The following is a 19,663-nucleotide window of genomic DNA, read 5'->3' on the forward strand; positions in this document are numbered from 1 at the left end:
CCCTTCTGGGGCACTGCATTCACATCACAATCACTCTTTGGGTGAGATCCCCTCTAAGCTTCTTATTCCTCAGGTTAAACTTATGGGTTCAAGTCTTAGAGTCAGTTCTGGAGGTGGAGATGTACGTCCATTGATCCACTAACTTAAGGAGATGAAGTTGCATTTTATCTCTGGAAGTTTTACCTTTGGAATATCGTTTGGATAAGGGTCTGGAACCTGCTGGTCCACTGAAAACCCAAATCAAGTGTCAGGAGCAGTTTAAGACCATAAGATATAGGAGCAGAATTAGGCCATTTGGCCCATCGAGTCTGCTCCGTCATTTCATCGCAGCTGATCTATTTTTCCTCTCAGCCCCAATCTCCCGCTTTTCCCCCGTGTACCTTTATGCCCTGACCAATCAAGAATCTATCAGCCTCTGCCTTAAACATACATAAATAATTGGCCTCCACAACTGTCTTGGCAAAGAAATCCACAGAGTTACCACCCTCTGGCTGAAGAAATTCCTCCTCATCTCTGTTCTAAGAGGATGCCCCTCTATTCTGACACTGTGTCTTCTTGTCTTAGACTCTTCCACCATAGGAAGCATCCTCTCCACATCCACTCTATCAAGGCTTCTCACCATTTGTTAGGTTTCAATCATTCTTCTGAATTCTAGTCAATACAGGCCCAATGTCATCAAATGCTCTTCATATGACAAGCCGTTTAATCCTGGAATCATTTGTATGAACCTCCTTTGAACCCTCTCCAGTTTCAGCACATCATTTCTAAGATCAGTGGCCCAAAACTGATCACAATACTCCAAGTGAGGCCTCATCAGTGCTTTATAAAGTCTCAGCATTACATCCTTGCTTTTATATTCTTGTCCCCTTGAAATGAATGCTAACACTGCATTTGCCTTCCTCACCACAGACTCAACCTGCAAATTAACCTTTAGGGAATCCTGCACAAGGACTCCCGAGTCCCTTTATGTCTCAGTTTTTTGTATTTTCTCTCCAGTTAGAAAATAGTTAACCCTTTCATTTCTTCTATGAAAGTGTGTGACTATACACTTCCCAACACTGTATTCTATCTACCACTTCTCCATTCTCCTAATCTCTCTATGTCTATCTGCAGCCTCTCTACTTCTTCAAAACTACCTGCCCTCCACCTATCTTCATATCATCTGCAAACTTTGCAACAAAGTTATCAATTCTATCATCCAAATCATTGCCATCCAGCATAAAAAGAATCGGTCTCAACACAGACCCCTACGGAACACCACTAGTCACTAGCAGCCAACCAGAAAAGGCTCCCTTTATTTCCACTCTTTGCTTCCTGCCAATCAGCTGCTATTTTATCCATGGTGGAATCTTTCCTCAAAGCTTGTTAAGCACCCACTTGTATGGCACCTTGTCAAAGGCCTTCTGAAAATCCAAGTACACATCATCAGCCAAGTCTCCTTTAGGTGTTACTGGACGTCACTGCCAACAATGCTTTCAATCAATTTGCTGAAGATTGAGAGAAAAGGGATTGAGCAGCATCTTCATTCCATCTGCCAAAAGTGGCACAACCTGGTGGCCAAACATTTTAATTCCTATTCCCATTCCCATTCTGACATGTTAGTACATGACTTCCTCAGGGTGGAAGAGCAACACCTTATATCCCATCTGGGTAGCCTCCAACCTGATAGCCTGAAAATTGATTTCTCCTTCCAGTAAAAATATTTTTCCCTCCTCTTCTATTCTCCACTCTGGCCTCTTATCTCTCCTCACCTGCCTATCACCTCCCCGAGTCCCCTCCTCCTTCCCTTTCTCCTCTAGTCCAAACTCCTCTCCTCCCTCTCCGGCTTTTAATCTTTTCTGCCCACCAGGCTTCAGCTATCACCTTCTGACTATCCTCCTTCATCTCCCCCCATCTGTTTATTCCGACGTGTCTTCCCCTTTCCTTTCAAGACCTGAAGAAGAGTCTTGGTCCGAAATGGCACTGTTTATTCATTTCCCTAGGTGCAGCCTGAGTTGCCAGCATTTTATATCTGATGTTTTGAGCAGTAATTTGCTGGGTTAGTTTTAACATAGGCAGTCTTTAACTTTCTTTTGCAAAACCAAAACAGTAAAAACGGGAAGCAACATGGCGGCCTGACTAAAACCAAAGCAGTAAACCCCTCATAAACCCATGTGAATCCAGCATATCCTTAATAACAGCTGCAGCCTATTGTGAAGAATATGGATTTAAGGAAACTTGAGGGAAGATGATCAGGATCATAGACTCAGGGAGTCAGACCAGAAATAGTCCCTTCAGTCCAATGTGTCCATGTCAACCAGAATGCCCCGTCCAAGCTAGTCCCATTTGCCAGCTCTTGGTCTATAACCTTTGAAACCTTTCTTATCCATGTACCTGTCCAATTGTCTTTTAGAAGTTTTTATCGTACCTGCCTCAACCACTTGCTTTGGCAGCTCATTCACATAGGTGTCATCCTTAATGTAAAGAAATTGTCTCTTAGGTTCCTATTAAATCTTGAGCAAAGTACACAAAATGCTGGAGGAACTCAGCAAGGCAGACAGCTTCTATGGAGGGTAATAATCAGTCGATATTTTGGGCTGAGACCCTTGGTCAGAACTGGAAAGCATGGGGACAGAAGCCAATGTTCATCCCCCTCCAATCTGCTGCTTGCATCCTTCTTATCTATGCCCTGTCATTTACAGCTATGATGTTTGTCAATATTTTGAGATGAGATCCTGCACAAGAACTGGTTCTGGGGAATATCAGAAAGAAATAGATGACATAGAGGCCCACAAAGATGTGATTCTAAATCCAATAGAGCAGGAGTTGTGATAATAAAGGCCCATCTTGATTATATACTCTCCATGGCCATTATATTAGGCACACCTGTACACCTGCTCATTAATACAAATATCTAGTCAGCCAATCATGTGACAGCAACTCAATGCATAACAACTTGCAGACATGGTTAAGAGGTTCATTTGTTGCTCAGACCAAACATCAGAATGGGGAAGAAATGTGATCTAAGTGATTTTGACCCAGGAGTGATTGGTGGTGCCAGATGGGGTGGTTTGAGTATCACAGCAAACTGCTGATCACCTGGGATTTTCACACACAACTGTCTCTAGAGTTGACAAGAGAATGGTGCAAAAAACAAAAAAAAATCCAGTGAGTGATAGTTTTGTGGGCAAAAACACCTTGTTAATGAGAGAGGTCAAAGGGGACAAGAAGGTGCCAGGAACTCAGATAACCACACATTACAAGAATGGTGTGCAGAAAAGCATCTCTGAATGCACAACCCTCTGAACCTTGAAGTGGATGGGCTACAACAGCAGAAGACCACGAGCATACACTCAGTAGCTACTTTACTGGATTCAGGACGTATCTAATAAAGTGGCCACTGAATGTACATCTGGAGAGATCATTTGGAAGGTGTCAGTTGATTCTGCCTCTTGGCATATGCATTGGTTCCTCTCCCAACTACATCATTGCTGCAGGAATGCCTTAGGGCATTCATTAAAAGGTTTTGGCTTACAATATGTCTCTGTTACACAGAACACTGACCTTAAACTGGACTTTCAGTCAGTCTGCTTACAGAGTCAAAAATTATGCAGTGACACAAGGAGGAATATTTTTAATAGAAAGAAAGAATGAAAAGTCAGTGTTTTATGTAATTTAGAGATATGTTGTAATAAGATCATATTTAATGCACACTGAATGGGGTTTCTGAGATCCATTGTTTGTTGTTGATATTAGCATAAGCTTTCATTTATCAAGCTCATGTACAATATTTGTAATAAAAGGAGTGGCTCTAAAGTTAAAGGTTCATTTCCCACTTGGGCGCAATTTAGGATGATGTCAGTGCCAATGTGGAGTTCTGCACTGTTGTAGGTGCTGCTTTATTTAAAGAAACATTAAATTGAGGTCCTGTTTACTCAGGCAGATTAGCATAAAAAGATTACAGGAAATAACTTCAATAACATGCACCACTATCTTTCGTGTCCTGGTCAATTTTTTATTTGTTGATTTAGAAAAATGTTAATTATTAATTAAGAAAAGTGTACTGGAGAAGTCTTGACAATAATTAGATGCTGTATCTGAAACTTAAATATCTCCCTCCCTACTCCTGCTCTCTGTTGAAATGAACCTAATTGTCCCTGAACTGAGGAAATAGATAATAAATGGCCATACTTTTGGCTCATAGGTCAGACAAGCGAAGGGCAGCAGATTTCCTGCCTTCACTCAGCATTGAGCATGTCTTCATAGAGCGCAGCCACAAGAAAGCAGGCTCCATCATTAAGAACCCCCACCATCAGGACCGTGCTCTCTTCTCGCTGCTGCCATCAGGTGCAGGAGCCTCAAGACTCACATCATCAGGTTTAGGAACAGTTATTACTCCTAATCATCAGGCTCTTGAACCAGATGGGGCTCTTCACTTGCCCCATCACTGAACTGTTTCCAAAACTAATGGACTAACTTTCAATGATGCTTCATCTCATGTTCCCGGCATTTATTGCATTTTTACTTACTATTATTATTTTTCTCTTTTCTGTATTTGCAGCTTGTTGTCTTTTGCATATTGGTGTTTGTCTTGTTAGGCGTGGTTTATCATTGATTCTGTTGTGTTTCTTTATGTTTACTGTGAACGGTCACAAGAAAATGAATCTCAGAATTGTATATGGTGATGTACACAGTCTGCACTTTGCAGTAAATGTACTTTGATGTTTAAACTTTGAACTGAAGGACATTAATGAACCAATTGGGCTTTTGACCCAATCTGATAACTTCATGGTTACAACTACTTCATATAAGCATTACTTTCATATTTATTTAACTATTTGAATTTAAATACCCCATCATCCCTACTGGGATTCAAACTCTCAACGTGACCAGCATGCCTCTATAAGATGTCATTGACCACTGCAGTCAAGTATACTACAAGAACTAAGATCCCCGGTTAGTGGCAGTGCTCAATAATGACCTTGAGGGGAACCTCCCACGAGACTGGACTAACTTCTCTTGTGTGCCTTCCCTTTCTGAACATCAGCTGTTCAGGTGTCACTTTAAGGAAAAAATGGTGGCGGTGGTGGAGGGGAATCTCATTGAAATCTATTGAATATTGAAAGGCCTGGATAGAATGGGCATGAAGAGGCTATTTCCTACAGTGGGAGGAGTCAAGGACCAGAAGGTAGAGCCCAGGGTATAAGGATGTCCCTTTAAACAGAGATGAGAAGGAATTTCTTTTGTCAGTGGGTGGTGAATCAGTGGAACTCATTGCTATGGAGGCCAATTCACTGGGTATATTTAAAGAGGAGGTTGATAGGTTCTTGATTAGTAAAGGTGTCAAAGTTACAAGGAGAAGGCAGGAGAATGGCTTTAAGAAGGATAATAAATCAGCTATGATTGATTGGCAGAGCAGATTTGATTAGCCGAATTGTCTAAGTCTGCTTGTAAGTCTTATAGTCTCACGGTCAACAGCATTGGTACCAACGAGCTGGCTGGCCGGACAACCACATTAACAAGTTCTGACGGACAGCTCAGCAGCAAGAGTGAAATTTTCACTTATTGTTAAATATTATACAAGAGGGCTAAACAAAGTTTAGAATATTTATAAGTAAGCCAAAAAGAAACTGAGTACTTGATATCAGGCATGGTCCGAGTGAACTGGAGGGTCTGTTTCTGTGCTCTGGGATCTTATGAGATCAGCTCGTCTAGAATTTCATCTCCATCTGGCAGCAGCAGTTAAAGTTAAAAGCTGTGTGCAATGGTGCTGACACTGTTATTGTATTTCATGCTATCAACTGAGGTTTGAATATCTCGGCCACCTTTGAGAGAATTCATATCCAAACCATAAAATTTATTTTGTTTGTGAAGCTGTTGAGTTTTCTAATCATAGCTTTATTTATTTATTGAGATACCACGTGGAATAGGCCCTTCTGGCCCTTTGAGCCTCGCTACCCAGCAGTCCCCTGATTTAATCCTAGCCTAATCACTAGACAATTTACCGTGACCAATCAACCGATCAACCGGTACCTCTTTGGACTATGGGAGGAAACTGGAGCACCCGGAGGAAACCCATGTGCCCACGGGGAGAACGTACAAACTCCTTGCTTGAACCCGGTTTGCCTGTACTGTAAAGTGTTGTGCTAACCACTACGTACTGTGCAACCCCGTGACCACGTCATTCGACCCTATGCAAAGCTTAAGATGTCTTGGTAAACGCGTTAAGTTCATGTAGGTTCAGCTGATTCTCTTGGCTCTGTTGGAGAGAACTGCAAATAACAGATAATGGAGGAGGGCTGAAATGCCTGAAGGTTTTTTTTGTCCTAAATAGAGATTTGCTCTGGTATAAAATGCAAATACCAGAACCAAGCACAACCCTAGCATTGCCAGTCTGAACTCAACATGAGTCTGTCTTTTTTTTTCTATGATTATTTTTCCAAAATAATCTATGTTTTGGATCAGCAAATTTGCAGACAACGAGGAAGCTAGATTAGCTGGAAAAATGGCTAAAAATGGCAGATGGAATTTAATGCATAAAGTTTAAGATGTTGCATTTTGGGAGGAGGTGGGTAGTGAACAGTAGGGCACTTGAGGAGTGTGGTAGGAAGGGGCATCTGGGAACAGAGATCCATAATTCCTTTAAAATGGTGTCAAAGATAGATAAGGTCATAAAAGAACTTTCGGCACTATTAGTCAGATCAAAATATTGAGTACAGGAGTTGAGATATTATGTTGAAGTTGTATAAGATGTTGGTGAGGCCAAATTTGGAGTATTGTGTGCAGTTTTAATTACCTACCTACAGGAAAGATATCAATAAGATTGAAAGAGTACAGAGAAAATTTACAAGGATGTTGGATGACGATGGGGGGGGGGGTGGGGGGGGAGGGAGGGGGCAGAGCAGTAGTATGGAGGGCTATGGTCCTGGAGCAGGTCAATGGGACCAGGCAGAATAAAAGTTTGGCACAGACCAGATGGGCTGAAGGGCTTCTTCCTGTGCTTCATGACTCTGTGACTCTAAACTCAGCAGTTATGGAGAAGTGGAAAGGGAGACTTCCTGTACTGCATTGTGTGAAGGTAACAATCAAGCAAAGATGACAGGTCAAGCAATTCAAGATTGCTTCCGTACCTGAGTGTAAAGTGAAAGGAAATGATTGTTAGTCTGAATATGATTGCTACGCTATAAGCATAAAGAACACAATTAAATTCACAATAAACATAAATAAAAATGCAATCCTAAAAAAAACACAATGTTCAAATAACTGTTATATACCCAGACTTATTGTATGTCCATAAAGTGACGCTGGTGATGTGTATGTAGTGGTGATGAGGGATGGTGTGGGGGTGGGAGGGAGTTGTTTATCAGCATTTATGCTGGGGGGGGGGGTGGGTTGAAGTAACTGTTTTTGAGTCTGGTGGTCCTGGCGTGGATGCTGCGAAGGTAGCCTCTTCCCTTATGGGAGTGGGTCAAACAGTCCATAAGCAGGGTGGCTGGATCCTTCATGAATTTCAGACGGATTCCCCTGATCGGGAGTAAGCCCTGACTCAACCAATCCCAAATCTGAGACATGCCCACCCCCTCCCAGAGTTATGAACGTCCGATTTATGGGCACTCCGTATACTTGGACAAGTGTTTGGGAGACCAGAGGGATGGATGGGATGTGGAGCAGCAGGCAACTTCTGCCAGGCGGGAACAGGTAATTTTCGCGTGTCCTCTCTCACCACCACCCCCACCCCGAGCTTCAACAACAGGGAGCGCTGAGAAAATCTACCCAGTCACTTCTCGCTCCCTCCCGTCACAGCTGTGTCTGTGAGCCCCGTCTACACATTACTTCTATTAACTTCCAATTGATGAGCAGTTTGGATTACAATCTCTCTTTGGGAATGGAAGTCTGTTGTAACCTGGAGACGTCCTGAAGTCGGATGCCATCGTCAAACTGACAGGCGTGAGATGGAACTCCCGAGGTGGTTGTAGGCTCACAATGTAAAAATGGCGAACTACAATTCGCACCATCGATACAAGCACACACAAAAAATGACTACGTAGAAATGTAAATATGAATTGGTGCTTCCCAGCAACAGTCGGTCGGGTGAGGATAGATAAGTCCGTTTTGTGACTTGTTGAGAGTGGACTTACTGTCTCTAACACAATGTTAAATAAAACGGAGCATTGGGAGTATCACATGGCGGTCAGTAAAATCTAATGTCTGATCGGTGCCTATAATGAAATCCAATGTAATTCCCCGGGCTCTGCATCAGGAAAGCTAAATGCCCAAATGCATTTCAACAATGCCATACACACTAACTATTACAACCAGCAATAAGTAATGTTCGTCTGAGAAATTTCGCAGTATAATTGAAGTTTATACGAGATATTAGCTTCAGTGATGCCATGTTATTCATTTTCAAAGTGCAACTTTTTAAATTGAAATGATAAAAAATGAAAAGCTCCGAATTTGGATTTGGAAGTTACAACGCTGGTGTCGTTATTTAAACAGCAGAAAGTGGCTGCATGTTTGTGCAGGTCTGCAATATAATGAGTTGCTGTTGATATTTGATATTGTAATCTCAGTACTCAGCCCATCTCATCCTCCATAGTATCCAGGACATCTTCAAAGAGCGGTGCCTCAAAAAGGCGGCGTCCATCATCAAAGACACCCACCACCCAGGACGTGCCCTCTTCTCAGAGGTTCGGGAGTCTAAAGCCACATGCTCAGCGATTCAGGAACAGCTTCTTTCCCTCTGCCATCCGATTCCTAAATGGGAATTGAACCCATGAACACTACCTCACTACGTTTTCATTTCTGTTTTTGCACTACTTATTTAACTATTTAATACACACACATTATATATATATTTACTGTAATTCAGAGTTTTTTTATGTTATCAAGTATCGCACTGCACTGCTGTCCCAAAGTTAACAAATCTCACGACCAATGCCGGTGATATTAAACTTAATTCTGATTCTGATTCAGCTGCAAATCCCAATCTTTCCTCAGCCACAACTTCATCCTCAGACAAACTCCAGGTACAGACCCCACTCCATCTTCAGACCAGTTCCATCCTAGGACTAGCGACATCCTCAGACCAACCACATCCTAGACCCCACTTCCTCAGACCCAACTCCATTGCCAGGCCAACCATAACCTCAGATCCCACCTCTTCAGTCCCAGCTCCATCGTCTGACCAACTCCATCCTCAGATCAACTCCACCCTCAAACCAACTACATCCTCAGATCCCACCTCTTCAGACACAACTCCATCCTCAAACCCAACTCCTTTGCCAGACCAACTCCATCCTCATACCAACCGCATCCCCAGACCCCACTCCATCCTTAGACAAACTCCATTGTCAGACCAGCTCCATCCCCGACCTCACTCCATCCATAGATCACCACTACCCTCAGACCAACACTAACATCAGACCCAATTCCAATCCCAGATTAGCTCTACCATCCTCCATCTTCAGAGTCTACTGAATCTTAGACTTCATTCTGCCCTCAGATTCTCTTTATACCATGAAGTTTTTCTTTCAGTTTTTTCTAAATTCTTTAATTGCCCTGGATATTTATTTGGATAAAATATTGGCCTTGTTTGCATAAGCTGATTCTGCAGCACATCTAATTCCTTTGTGACTTTTCCCATTGATCTTCAGATGGTTTATCACTTGCCAGATTTGTTGAGCTCACTGCAGACCTTCTATGGCTTATTGTAAACTTCTAGTAGTGGTTTTAGCTTCTCCCTATCAAATTTTTTCATTGAATGCAGTTATACTATGACAGTAATTAAATAAATATTTATACGTCATTAATCTGATAACAAAATCAGATACATTACTTAGTAATGAATCTTTGTACAGTATGTCCTGACCCTTGTTGCTTTTGGGACATGTTGTTATATTTTGTAATGGTTTAGTGCTTGAATTTGATGAATGATAGGAGGGAGGTTTGTGGATCATAATCAGCCTCTTACTGGATTGCATGGACAAAGACTTTATCTAACACCCGTGACTGCAGAGAGGGTTTTGGTTTAACCTTGAAGAGGGTACCTTTAGTAGTACAGAGCCCCCCCCCCCCCCCCCCCCCCGCTGCGTGGTGCATTGCTTTGCCTGTGATGTATTTCTATGAGCTGTTGCCACCCTACATTTGTATCATAATGGAAAGGAATTGTTAGTTCAGCACCCTTTGTTAATAGTCACGTTGGCTCCTGACAACCCATCCTACCTGAATGGATGGGTCCTCAGTCTTTATTTCAAGCTCTTAACTGTGTACATTGGGCCACCAGCCCCCTTGGGATTCCAATCTTGAGAACCTTTCAAACTCCAGTATGCTTCTGTAACATCTTAACCTGCTCATGAATCTGGGAGCTCTTTCACAATGGCACAATTGTTTTTTAGAGATACAGTATGGTAAAAGGCGCTTCTGGCCAATGAGCCCATGCTGCCCAATTACACCCGTGTGATCTATTGACATACTAACTCATACGCCTTTGGAATGTGGGAGCACCGGGAGGAAACCCATGTGGTCACTGGGAAAATGTACAAGTTCCTTAAGGACAACGGTGGGAATTGAACCCAGGTTACTGGTGCTGTAAAGCAATAGGCTAACCACCATGCTATTGTACTGTACTTTTTAAACCTTAAGCTCAATGTGATTACTGTGTAATGAATTGATCTGTATGAACAGTAGGCAAGGCAGACTTTTCACTGTAGCTCAGTACTTGTGACATTGATAAACCAATACCAATACATTCCAAGCCAACTGTGATGCGCTACATTACAGTATACTCACTATCTTTCACCGTAAGGAATAGTTCTCCTCCTGAGTTGCTATTGAGCCAATAAAGCAATTTTGGTTCTGATTTTTAACTCATTTCAGTCATTTGATGCCATTCTATTGAAAGAAGCTTCCATTTAGAGCCTTTCAGTATCCCTGGGTATCCCAAAGTAATTAATTGCCTTTGAAATGTAATTATTGTCTAGTGCGGTCAGATTCCACACAGCAACATGGAACAATGCAATAGGCGCCTGGTTATCTGTTTTATAAATGTTGGTGGCATTTGAAATGTACCGATATAAGAACTGGGAGGAGGAATAGGCCACATAATTGCTCAAACTCCTTATGCCCTTCAATGGTGCCTCATTGACTTTCTTGCCTGATTCCCTTAAGTGCCTGAAAATCTATCAGTCTCAAACCTGAACATCCACAGCACTGTGGGATGGAGAGTTGCAATGATTTATAGCTCTGTGTAAGCCATTTTCTTGTCAACTCATTTGTGAATAGCCAATCACTTATCCTGAGAATATGCCCCCTAACCTTACTCTCTGGATAATGGAAAACAATCTCTTAATAGTTAACCTATCAACCCTTTTTAGAATCACGTGTGACTTGATTACCACTCAATCTTTTCATCAGAGAGTAGAGAGTATCCTTACCCAGGAGACAAGATACCTCACTAGTTCCTCATCAAAGTAACACTATGGGATGTTTTAGGTCCTCCTGAGAAGGCAGTTTAGCCCACAGTTTAATGTCTTATATAAAAGACAGTTCGCCCAACAGTTCAATTTAGTATTAGCTTGGACTTTGGGCTTACGCTTTTGGATAGACACTTGAACCAATCAGTTTAAAGGCAAGAAGGCTACCCCCCTGAGTCACAGCTAACATTTGAAATGCTCTTCTCTAGGGATGTGAATTAGTATTGTGATTCCTTCTTCTGCTAATACTTCATTGGCATACGATACGCATTAGTGTAACAGATGTTATCTTTTGTAGGCTGATTTTTGGCACACTCTATCCAGCTTATTCTTCATACAAGGCTGTAAAGACAAAGAATGTAAAAGAATATGTAAGTATTGACTTTTTGTTTTAGCATTTGCTGCGGCGATGGTCAGCGTTCCTCCAATAGCACCAAAATTGTGGAATAACTTTTCTCAGCTCTCCTAAGATTTCAACTTGGGGCAATTTCCCTCACCACCAATGTTCCCTCTAATTGTTTTTTTTTACAGCTGTGTGCACCAACCATTGCTCTGAGCTTTGCATGACCTGAAAACTGCATGGCACATTATAAAAAAAAAAGTTTCAGCTGCATGGCGACAAAGGCTATGTGCGTAGAAGCATTTCAGTTACTGCACAGTCGTGTACTGGTGAGCTTAGATGGAACAGTGCTCTCCATCCCTTGAGCATTTTCACTAAGTGAGCACAGAAAGAGACCATTTATCCCATTTTGGCTCTGCAACACTATCTAATTATTACCACGCATTTTTCTGTAACAATACCTGATTATTCTAACACCCTATTTCTAAATTTTTTCTACCTGTTCAAGTTTATGTATATTTAATACCTGTTTGACAGTTGCAATTGAATCTACAGCAATTTCATATTCCAGATATCAGTAACACACTACATTAAAAATATTCTCCAAAGATCTCCTTGTTCTGTGAAATTTCTTAAATTTGTATTTGTAGTTACCAATCTGATTATGTAAATTTTATTAAGAAATCTGAAAACAAACCCTTACAGGGAAAGTCTCGGAATGATTCCAGTTTCCCATATCCCATCACCTTCCTGAATTCCCTCTTTATCTGATTAAAATAGTTGGGAATGGTGTTCGGGGGTAGGACACTAAGTATGCCACCAAAGATGGCTAAGGATAGGAGGAAAACAAGGTAAATTACTGATTAGTAGTTGGACCATGAGTAGCTTGAATATTCATAAGTGGTCAGAAAAAAGAACAAAACTGAGAGGAGAGAACTAATCATTACATCATAAACAATTGTTTTGGTTCTGGAGACACAAGAGGCTCCGGGTGTTGAAATCTGGAGTAAAAAGCAAACAGCTGGAGAAACTCTTCAGGTTAGGGAGCATCTGTGGGGGGAAGAGAACAGAAGAAATCTTCATTTTTGAAGAAGTGTCTTGGCCTGAAGTGCCATCTGTTCTTTCCCTCTCTGGTTGTAGCGTGACCTGCTGAGTTCCTCTAGCATCTCCAAGGCTCCTAGGGGCCCAAAGCTGTGTACAGTGTTCTAGATGTAGCCTCCCCTGTTCAACTGCAACAAAACCTCCCCAATTCTAAACTCCAATTTCTTTGCAATAAATGGGAACATGATGCTTGAGTTTGTAACTATTTGTTGGAGCTGCTCCATAACTCCCAGATGCCCCTGAATTGCTGGATGGGATAATGCACTGGTGGTAAAAACACAACAGTAGGAAGTGGGAAGGAGAGGAAAGAAGTTTGCAAGAAATAAACTGTCCCCTTAACACTTGTGGAAGATTTGATTACATGAATTTAGTTCTACTGCTGCTTTTTAATTGTATTGTAAGTTGTTTTAATATACTTATCCTGATTATTCTTATTTTACAGTAATCAGGAAGGTGGAAATTTATCCTCTGTTTTATGCATTAAATGTTTGATGTGGTAACATGTATGGATTGAATATAAGAGAGAGAGAGAGAGAGAGAGAGAGAGAGAGAGAGAGAGAGAGAGAGAGAGAGAGAGAGAGAGAGAGAGAGAGAGAGAGAGAGTGTGTGAGAGAGAGAGAACAAGAGAGAGAAAGAGTGAGAGAGGGAGAAAGAAAACAATGTACATATAGAATAGGGAATAAATTTAAATTCCTTTTGTGGTTCTGTGTATTTTGAAAATTGCACACTATTAGTTTTCATGAATGTGCATAATATTTGAATACAGATACACAAAACAAAATGTAACTGAAGATACCATTATATCCTATGTATAGATAGCAACTGTGCTTTGAGCTCTGTCTTATGTGACTTATGACAGTGTAGAATAAAGCATTGTGTATTTAGTCAGTGAATGAGAGGATTTGTATTCTGCTAGCAAATTCAAGTCTAATTTTATTTGATGCAATGTGAATTTTGCAAGCTCTACTTTATCATTTATTTCTATTCAGAATCAGAATCAGGTTTAATATCACTGGCACGTGTTGTGAAATTTGATGTTATGTGGTAGATTGCAAAACATAAAAACTGTAAATTATGGTAAGAGGTATATATAAAAGTTAAATTAAATAAGTAGTGCAAAAAGAGAAAAGAAAGTAATGAGGTAGTGTTCATGGGTTCAATGTCCATCAGAAATCTGATGGTTGAGGGGAAGAAGCTGATCCTGAATCATTGAGCGTGGGCCTTCAGGCTCCTGTACCTCCTCCCTGATGGTAGCAATGTGAAGAGGGCATGTCCTGGGTGATGGGGGTCCTTAATGATGAATACTGCCTTAAAGTCAGGGTTGATAAGATGCCACATAATAGGCTGGTGCACGATAGTAGAACTTATGGTATTGGGAAAGGTTTGTTAACATGGACTGACGACTGGAAGTGAGAGAGTGGCATAAATGGATTGTTTTCAGACTAGAAAGCTCACGTTGTGTCCCAAGGATCAGTGCCTGCATTATTTGCCATCTATATGAATGAATTGCAGAAGGAGGAAATAGAGTGTAAGGTGTCTAAATCTGCTGATGACGAAAATAGATGGAAAGGCATGTTGGAATGAGGATATTTGGATTCTCCAACAGGATATACTGTTTGTAGATGAATGAGAGAGCAAAATCATGGCAAATAGGTTTTAAGGTAGGAAAGTGTTAGATTGTGCTTTAAATAAAAGAAACAAAAAGACAGGCTGTTCTCTAAATGGAGAGAGACTGTAAGTAGGTGGAGTAGAGAGTGATCTAGGTTTTCTGGAGCTCCAAACACAGTATGTTAGCAAGCAAGTGCAACAAATAAGTAATAAGCAAATGGCATATTGCCTTTAAATACTAGAGTGTTTAAAGAAATAAATTATTGTTACGATTATATAGGATACTAATGAGGCCACACGTGGAATAATGTATACACTTTTGAAATTCTTACTTAATAAAGGATATCATATCAGAAGAGATTCACCAAGCTAATTTCTGGGATGAGAGGGTTGTCCAGTCTTGAATAGCTAAAAATATTAGGTTGGTATTCTTTAGAATTTGGAAGAGTAAGGGTGATATTATTGAAACATGTAAGATCTGAAGGGCAATCCTGAGATGTTTTTCTTGTTGTAGGGTCTTCAATAAGGGTACAGAGAGCGGTCATTTCAAATGGAAGAATTTCTTCTCACAAGATGTAGGGAATCTTGGCATCTCCCTGCTCCAGAGAGTTCAAACCAGGCTTATTGTCCTGGGCAATAAACCTGAGGAATAAATGCCATGAAAATTAGATTTCTGCAGTTGTAGCACAGTATAGTGCAAACATGACAATCGTAAGTTAACATAAACTTAAATTAACATCACTTATACATAACTTACATGACAAAATAAATAAAATAAACATCATGTCATAATCTGAGGCAGTGTTGGGGTTTTTCAGTTCAGCTCAAGAACCAGATGGCAGTAGGGAAGAGGCTGTTGTTATGCCTTGAGGTGTGGGTTTCAGGCTCCAGTTCTTCCTGCCAAATAACATGGTGGGGTTCCTTCTTGATGCATAGCACCTTCCCAAGACATTGTCTCTTGTAGATGTCCTCAATCATGGGTAGACCCGAATCCATGATGGGACTGGTTGAGTCCTGTGCATTGGAGATTCCTTACCAAGCCATGATGCAGCCAGTCAGAATGCTTTCTTCTGTACATCTGTAGAACTGTGTCAGTTGGGGAGCCCAGGTTGAAAGTAGTTGAAATGGAGGCAGATACATTTTTGAAAGATTTGGGGTTAGAGAAGTATGAGGATCTTGTGTAGAGGAGCTGGAATCTGGGGCAGATCATATTGAATGGTGGGGCACATTTGAGGGTCCTGGTGATCAACTCCTGTTCCTATTTTCTTGATCCTTGTGTAATGTGTAGGTGCAGTTAAGCAGCTAAATTACACAGACCTTCCTTGTTTTTCCGAGTAGTGCAGCTGGTTATTCCCAATGCAACCAAAGAGTGACTAGACGATGTGGATACCATTAGATCATAAGACATAGGAGCACAATTAGTCTATTTGGTGCATTGAGTCTGTTCTGCATTTCTGGTTCAGCATAATTTAAATAATCAATTTCTTGTTGAGAAATATTTTATATACATTAATTTTAGCATGTTTAAATCATGGAACAACTTATTTATTAATAATGAAAATGAATTTGATGCACAAATTGTACCTTGCCTTCATATCTTCAGCCAACATGTTTTAAATTTTTTCTGTAAACCAGGTAAAATGGATGATGTACTGGATCATATTTGCACTGTTCACCACAGTGGAAACATTCACAGACCTATTTCTTCCATGGTAAGATTCAGTCTTTATTTTACTGCATCCCAGCCTTGATTCTGAACTTACTGTAATGTAAACCCCAGAGCTGAATGGTAAAGTGTGGTGAATGTACACTCACCCAAAAGCAGGGCACTCATCATAAATACTCATCATTTTACTATCAAAGAACATATACGTCACCATATACAACCCTTTCCTTGTGAGCATACTCAACAAATCTATAGAATAATAACCATATCAGAATCAATGAAAGACCACTCAACTAAGTCGTTCATCTAGAGTGCAGAAGACAACAAACTGTGCAGATGCAAAAAGAAGAAACAATAATAATAAATAAATAAACAATAAATGTCAAGAACATGAGATGAAGAAGCATTGAAAGTGAGTCCATTGGTTGTGGGATCGTTTCAATGATGGGACAAGTGAAACTGAATGAAGCTACCCCTTTGGTTCAAGGGATAGAGATGTAAAAAGATACATCCAAATTACATTGAAAGGATATAATTCATTTGTCAAGTCATTGCAATGCAGACTGACAACATGACTTAGACCATAAGACTGTAGGATGTAGGAGCAAAATTAAGCCATTTGACCCATCGAGTATGCTCTGCTATTCCATAAGGGCTGATTTATTATCCTTCTCAACCCCTGCCTTTTCCCTGTAACCTTTGACACCCTTACTATTGAAGAACCTATCAACCTCTGCTTAAATGTACCCAATGACTTGGCCTCCACAGCTGTCTGTGGCAATGAGTTCCACAGATTCAGACCCACTGGCTAATGAAATTCCTCCTCATCACTGTTCTAAAGAGACATTCTTCTATTCTGAGGCTGTGCTCTCTGGTCCTAGACTCCCCCACTATAGGAAACATTCTCTTTATGTTCATTTTTGTCTAGGCCTTTCAGTATTTGATAGTTTTCAGTGAGATACCTCCTCATTCTTCTAAACTCCAGAGAGTACAGGCCCAGAGCCATCAAATGCTCCTTGTGAGTTAACCCTTTCATTCCCAGGATCATTTTTGAGAACATCCTCTGGACCTTCTCCAATGCTAACATATCCTTTCTTCGTTAGGGGTCCAAAACTGCTCACAATACTCCAAATGTGGTCTGACCAACACCATATAAAACCTCAGCATTACATCCTTCAAGCTGGAAAATGCTTTTAGCCACAGTTGAGACAAATAGCTCGATCCTTCTGCATTTTCAGGGCCAAGTTCCCTTTCACAGGCTTCATCTATCGTAGCAGTTTTAAATCCTTGCATTTAATAAGGACCATTCAATTTTTTAAGTTGTGAGCTTTTCATGAAAAGTGCAGTGCTAAAATTTTGGAAACTGTAGAACTTTTGCATCACTCTGCTTTTTGCCGTTGTTGTTGAATTTATTGTTTTACTTGTTATTACCATGAATGCCGTTTTCTCTGTGAGCTTCAAGTGAGGAAATGATTTCATTGCACCGTGGTGTAATTGGGCGGTGCAGGCTCCTTGTGCCAGAAGGAGCTGCAACCCCGTGCTGTATCTCTAAATAAAATAAAATAATCTGATCTGATTTGTAGAATTTCCCTAGAGAGGAAGAGAATGTGCATCCAAACTGGTCAATACCATGATTATTCTCGCCGCAGCCTACCCCCCACACTCCAGAGCTCATCATGATTATTCAGACACTATGAAATAACTGCACATTACATTCAATGGAAGACAATGGGTACATTGTTAACAGTGACGTGCCTGGAATATTTAATGTAAAGGTAATTGCCCCTCCCCCCGCCACCCAGCATTGATTAGAACTTTAGCACAATTTTTCTGGTTGTGCTCTGCTGTCAACTGAGTGTTTACACGTTTTATGGAGACGTTCCACACACTGAGTCAGTCTGCTTGGACCATTGATCCTTATAACCTCAGAAAGCCCTGCCAACCTCTATCCATAGAGTCATAGAGCATTACAGCACAGAAACAGCTCTTTTGGCCCATCTAGTCCATTTACGTCCACTATCAACCATCATGACTTTTTCAAACTTCTTTAAATTTGTTTTTCTTGCTAAATTAAATCATTCCTGCATTTAGACCAGAATTACTGCAGATTGTAGAATCATATTTAGAGAGACTAGTGACACAATAGGTTTTTAACTGGCCCCTGTTCCTAACAAAATCATTGAGATTTATGGCACTGGAATAGGCAATCTGGATGTCATACACTAATCCTCCCTGGGGATTTGGTTCATATTGAGCCCATGATAAAGACTTGCGGGATGTGGGACTCTGTAGTGAAATAAATTTGGACAATGTCAGTCAAGCATCAGTGGGACTCTGCAGACTACTGGCGTTTGTTGGCAATGAAATCAGGAAGGGCTAAGGCTTGGTAAATGGGACATAATATGCTGTAAAGGCAGCTGCATCTTCTGTACCTAGTAAGGACATAGGAATTAGATTGACGAAGACTTCTAATGTGTCCTTGACTCTGCCCTGCATTTACTAACATGGTCTTCCATCTCAGCTCAACTCTCCCAGCGTATCCCCCTTTCCAAAGGTGAAATGGAAAATATTCTAATCACACAGAGGAATATAGAGAAACAGATTTAAGAGCTGCGCGTGCTCATTGTCCCGGAGATCCAATTTGTTCAGAGTCAGGCATGATCTCACTCTCTAATTGACTTAATCGTTTGATCAATACACATCCATTGATAGTGGAAGCTGGATACACATGAAGGCTCTTTAATTCCACACATCTCGACTGGCTTTTTGGAAGATGGATCCAGTTAATCTCATCATCCTGACCTTTCCATAGCGCACGCAAGCTTTTCCCTTTCAGGTATATTTAATTCTATTTTGAAAATCATCTGCTTGCATTGAACAATCTGAGTCCTAACATAAAATAAACTCTTTTGATGATATCACATGAATCTGGTCACCATATTCATTTTCTTGCAGGCATTCTCAGTACAATACCATAATAGAATCAATAAAAGACCGCGTCAATAGGGTGGACAACTCACGTGCAAAAGGCAACAAGCTGAGCAAATACAAAAAAAAAAGAAAGAACAATAATAATTAGTCTGAAACTAATCCAAAAAATTTACATAGAAAAATAAGAATTGAAATGATAAATTTTAGAAAACACTGTCACACTGGAACATACTTAGATTAACCCTACCTAGGACAGAAGGAGGAAGAGAGATAAAAGTTTACACAGCAGTCAGATAAAACTTCTAAGGATATATTTTCATCAATGAAAACAGGATTCAGCACTCCATATGCAATTCTGTTTAGAAGTATACACCACTAAACTTAAATGAAAGCACAACCCAGAAAAATGAAGAAATGATCACTGCAGAAGATTAAGTTAGCCAATGGAAGAGCATGACACTCTGTGGAAGACATCCCCATGATCTGAGTAGACTAGATGTCAATAAGGAAGCGTCAAACGCCTGGCTCAGACTTGGAGACCTCTTCTCTGAAACAGAGGGGTTC

At 40.7% G+C, this 19,663-nt stretch overlaps 1 protein-coding gene across 9 annotated transcripts in view; it reads left to right on the forward strand.

The window, feature by feature from the left end:
* LOC140726183 (receptor expression-enhancing protein 1-like) overlaps positions 1 to 19,663 on the forward strand; it is an 88,289-nt gene that overhangs the window by 14,046 nt on the left and 54,580 nt on the right. For all 9 annotated transcript variants that reach the window (XM_073042201.1, XM_073042203.1, XM_073042204.1 and 6 more), the window contains exons 2-3: positions 11,752 to 11,824; positions 16,138 to 16,214. In XM_073042201.1, the coding sequence (XP_072898302.1) occupies positions 11,752 to 11,824; positions 16,138 to 16,214 (150 nt within the window). The remainder of the gene's footprint in view (positions 1 to 11,751; positions 11,825 to 16,137; positions 16,215 to 19,663) is intronic.

Source organism: Hemitrygon akajei, chromosome 4 (genome assembly GCF_048418815.1).
Source record: "Hemitrygon akajei chromosome 4, sHemAka1.3, whole genome shotgun sequence".
Classification (NCBI taxonomy): Eukaryota; Metazoa; Chordata; class Chondrichthyes; order Myliobatiformes; family Dasyatidae; genus Hemitrygon; species Hemitrygon akajei.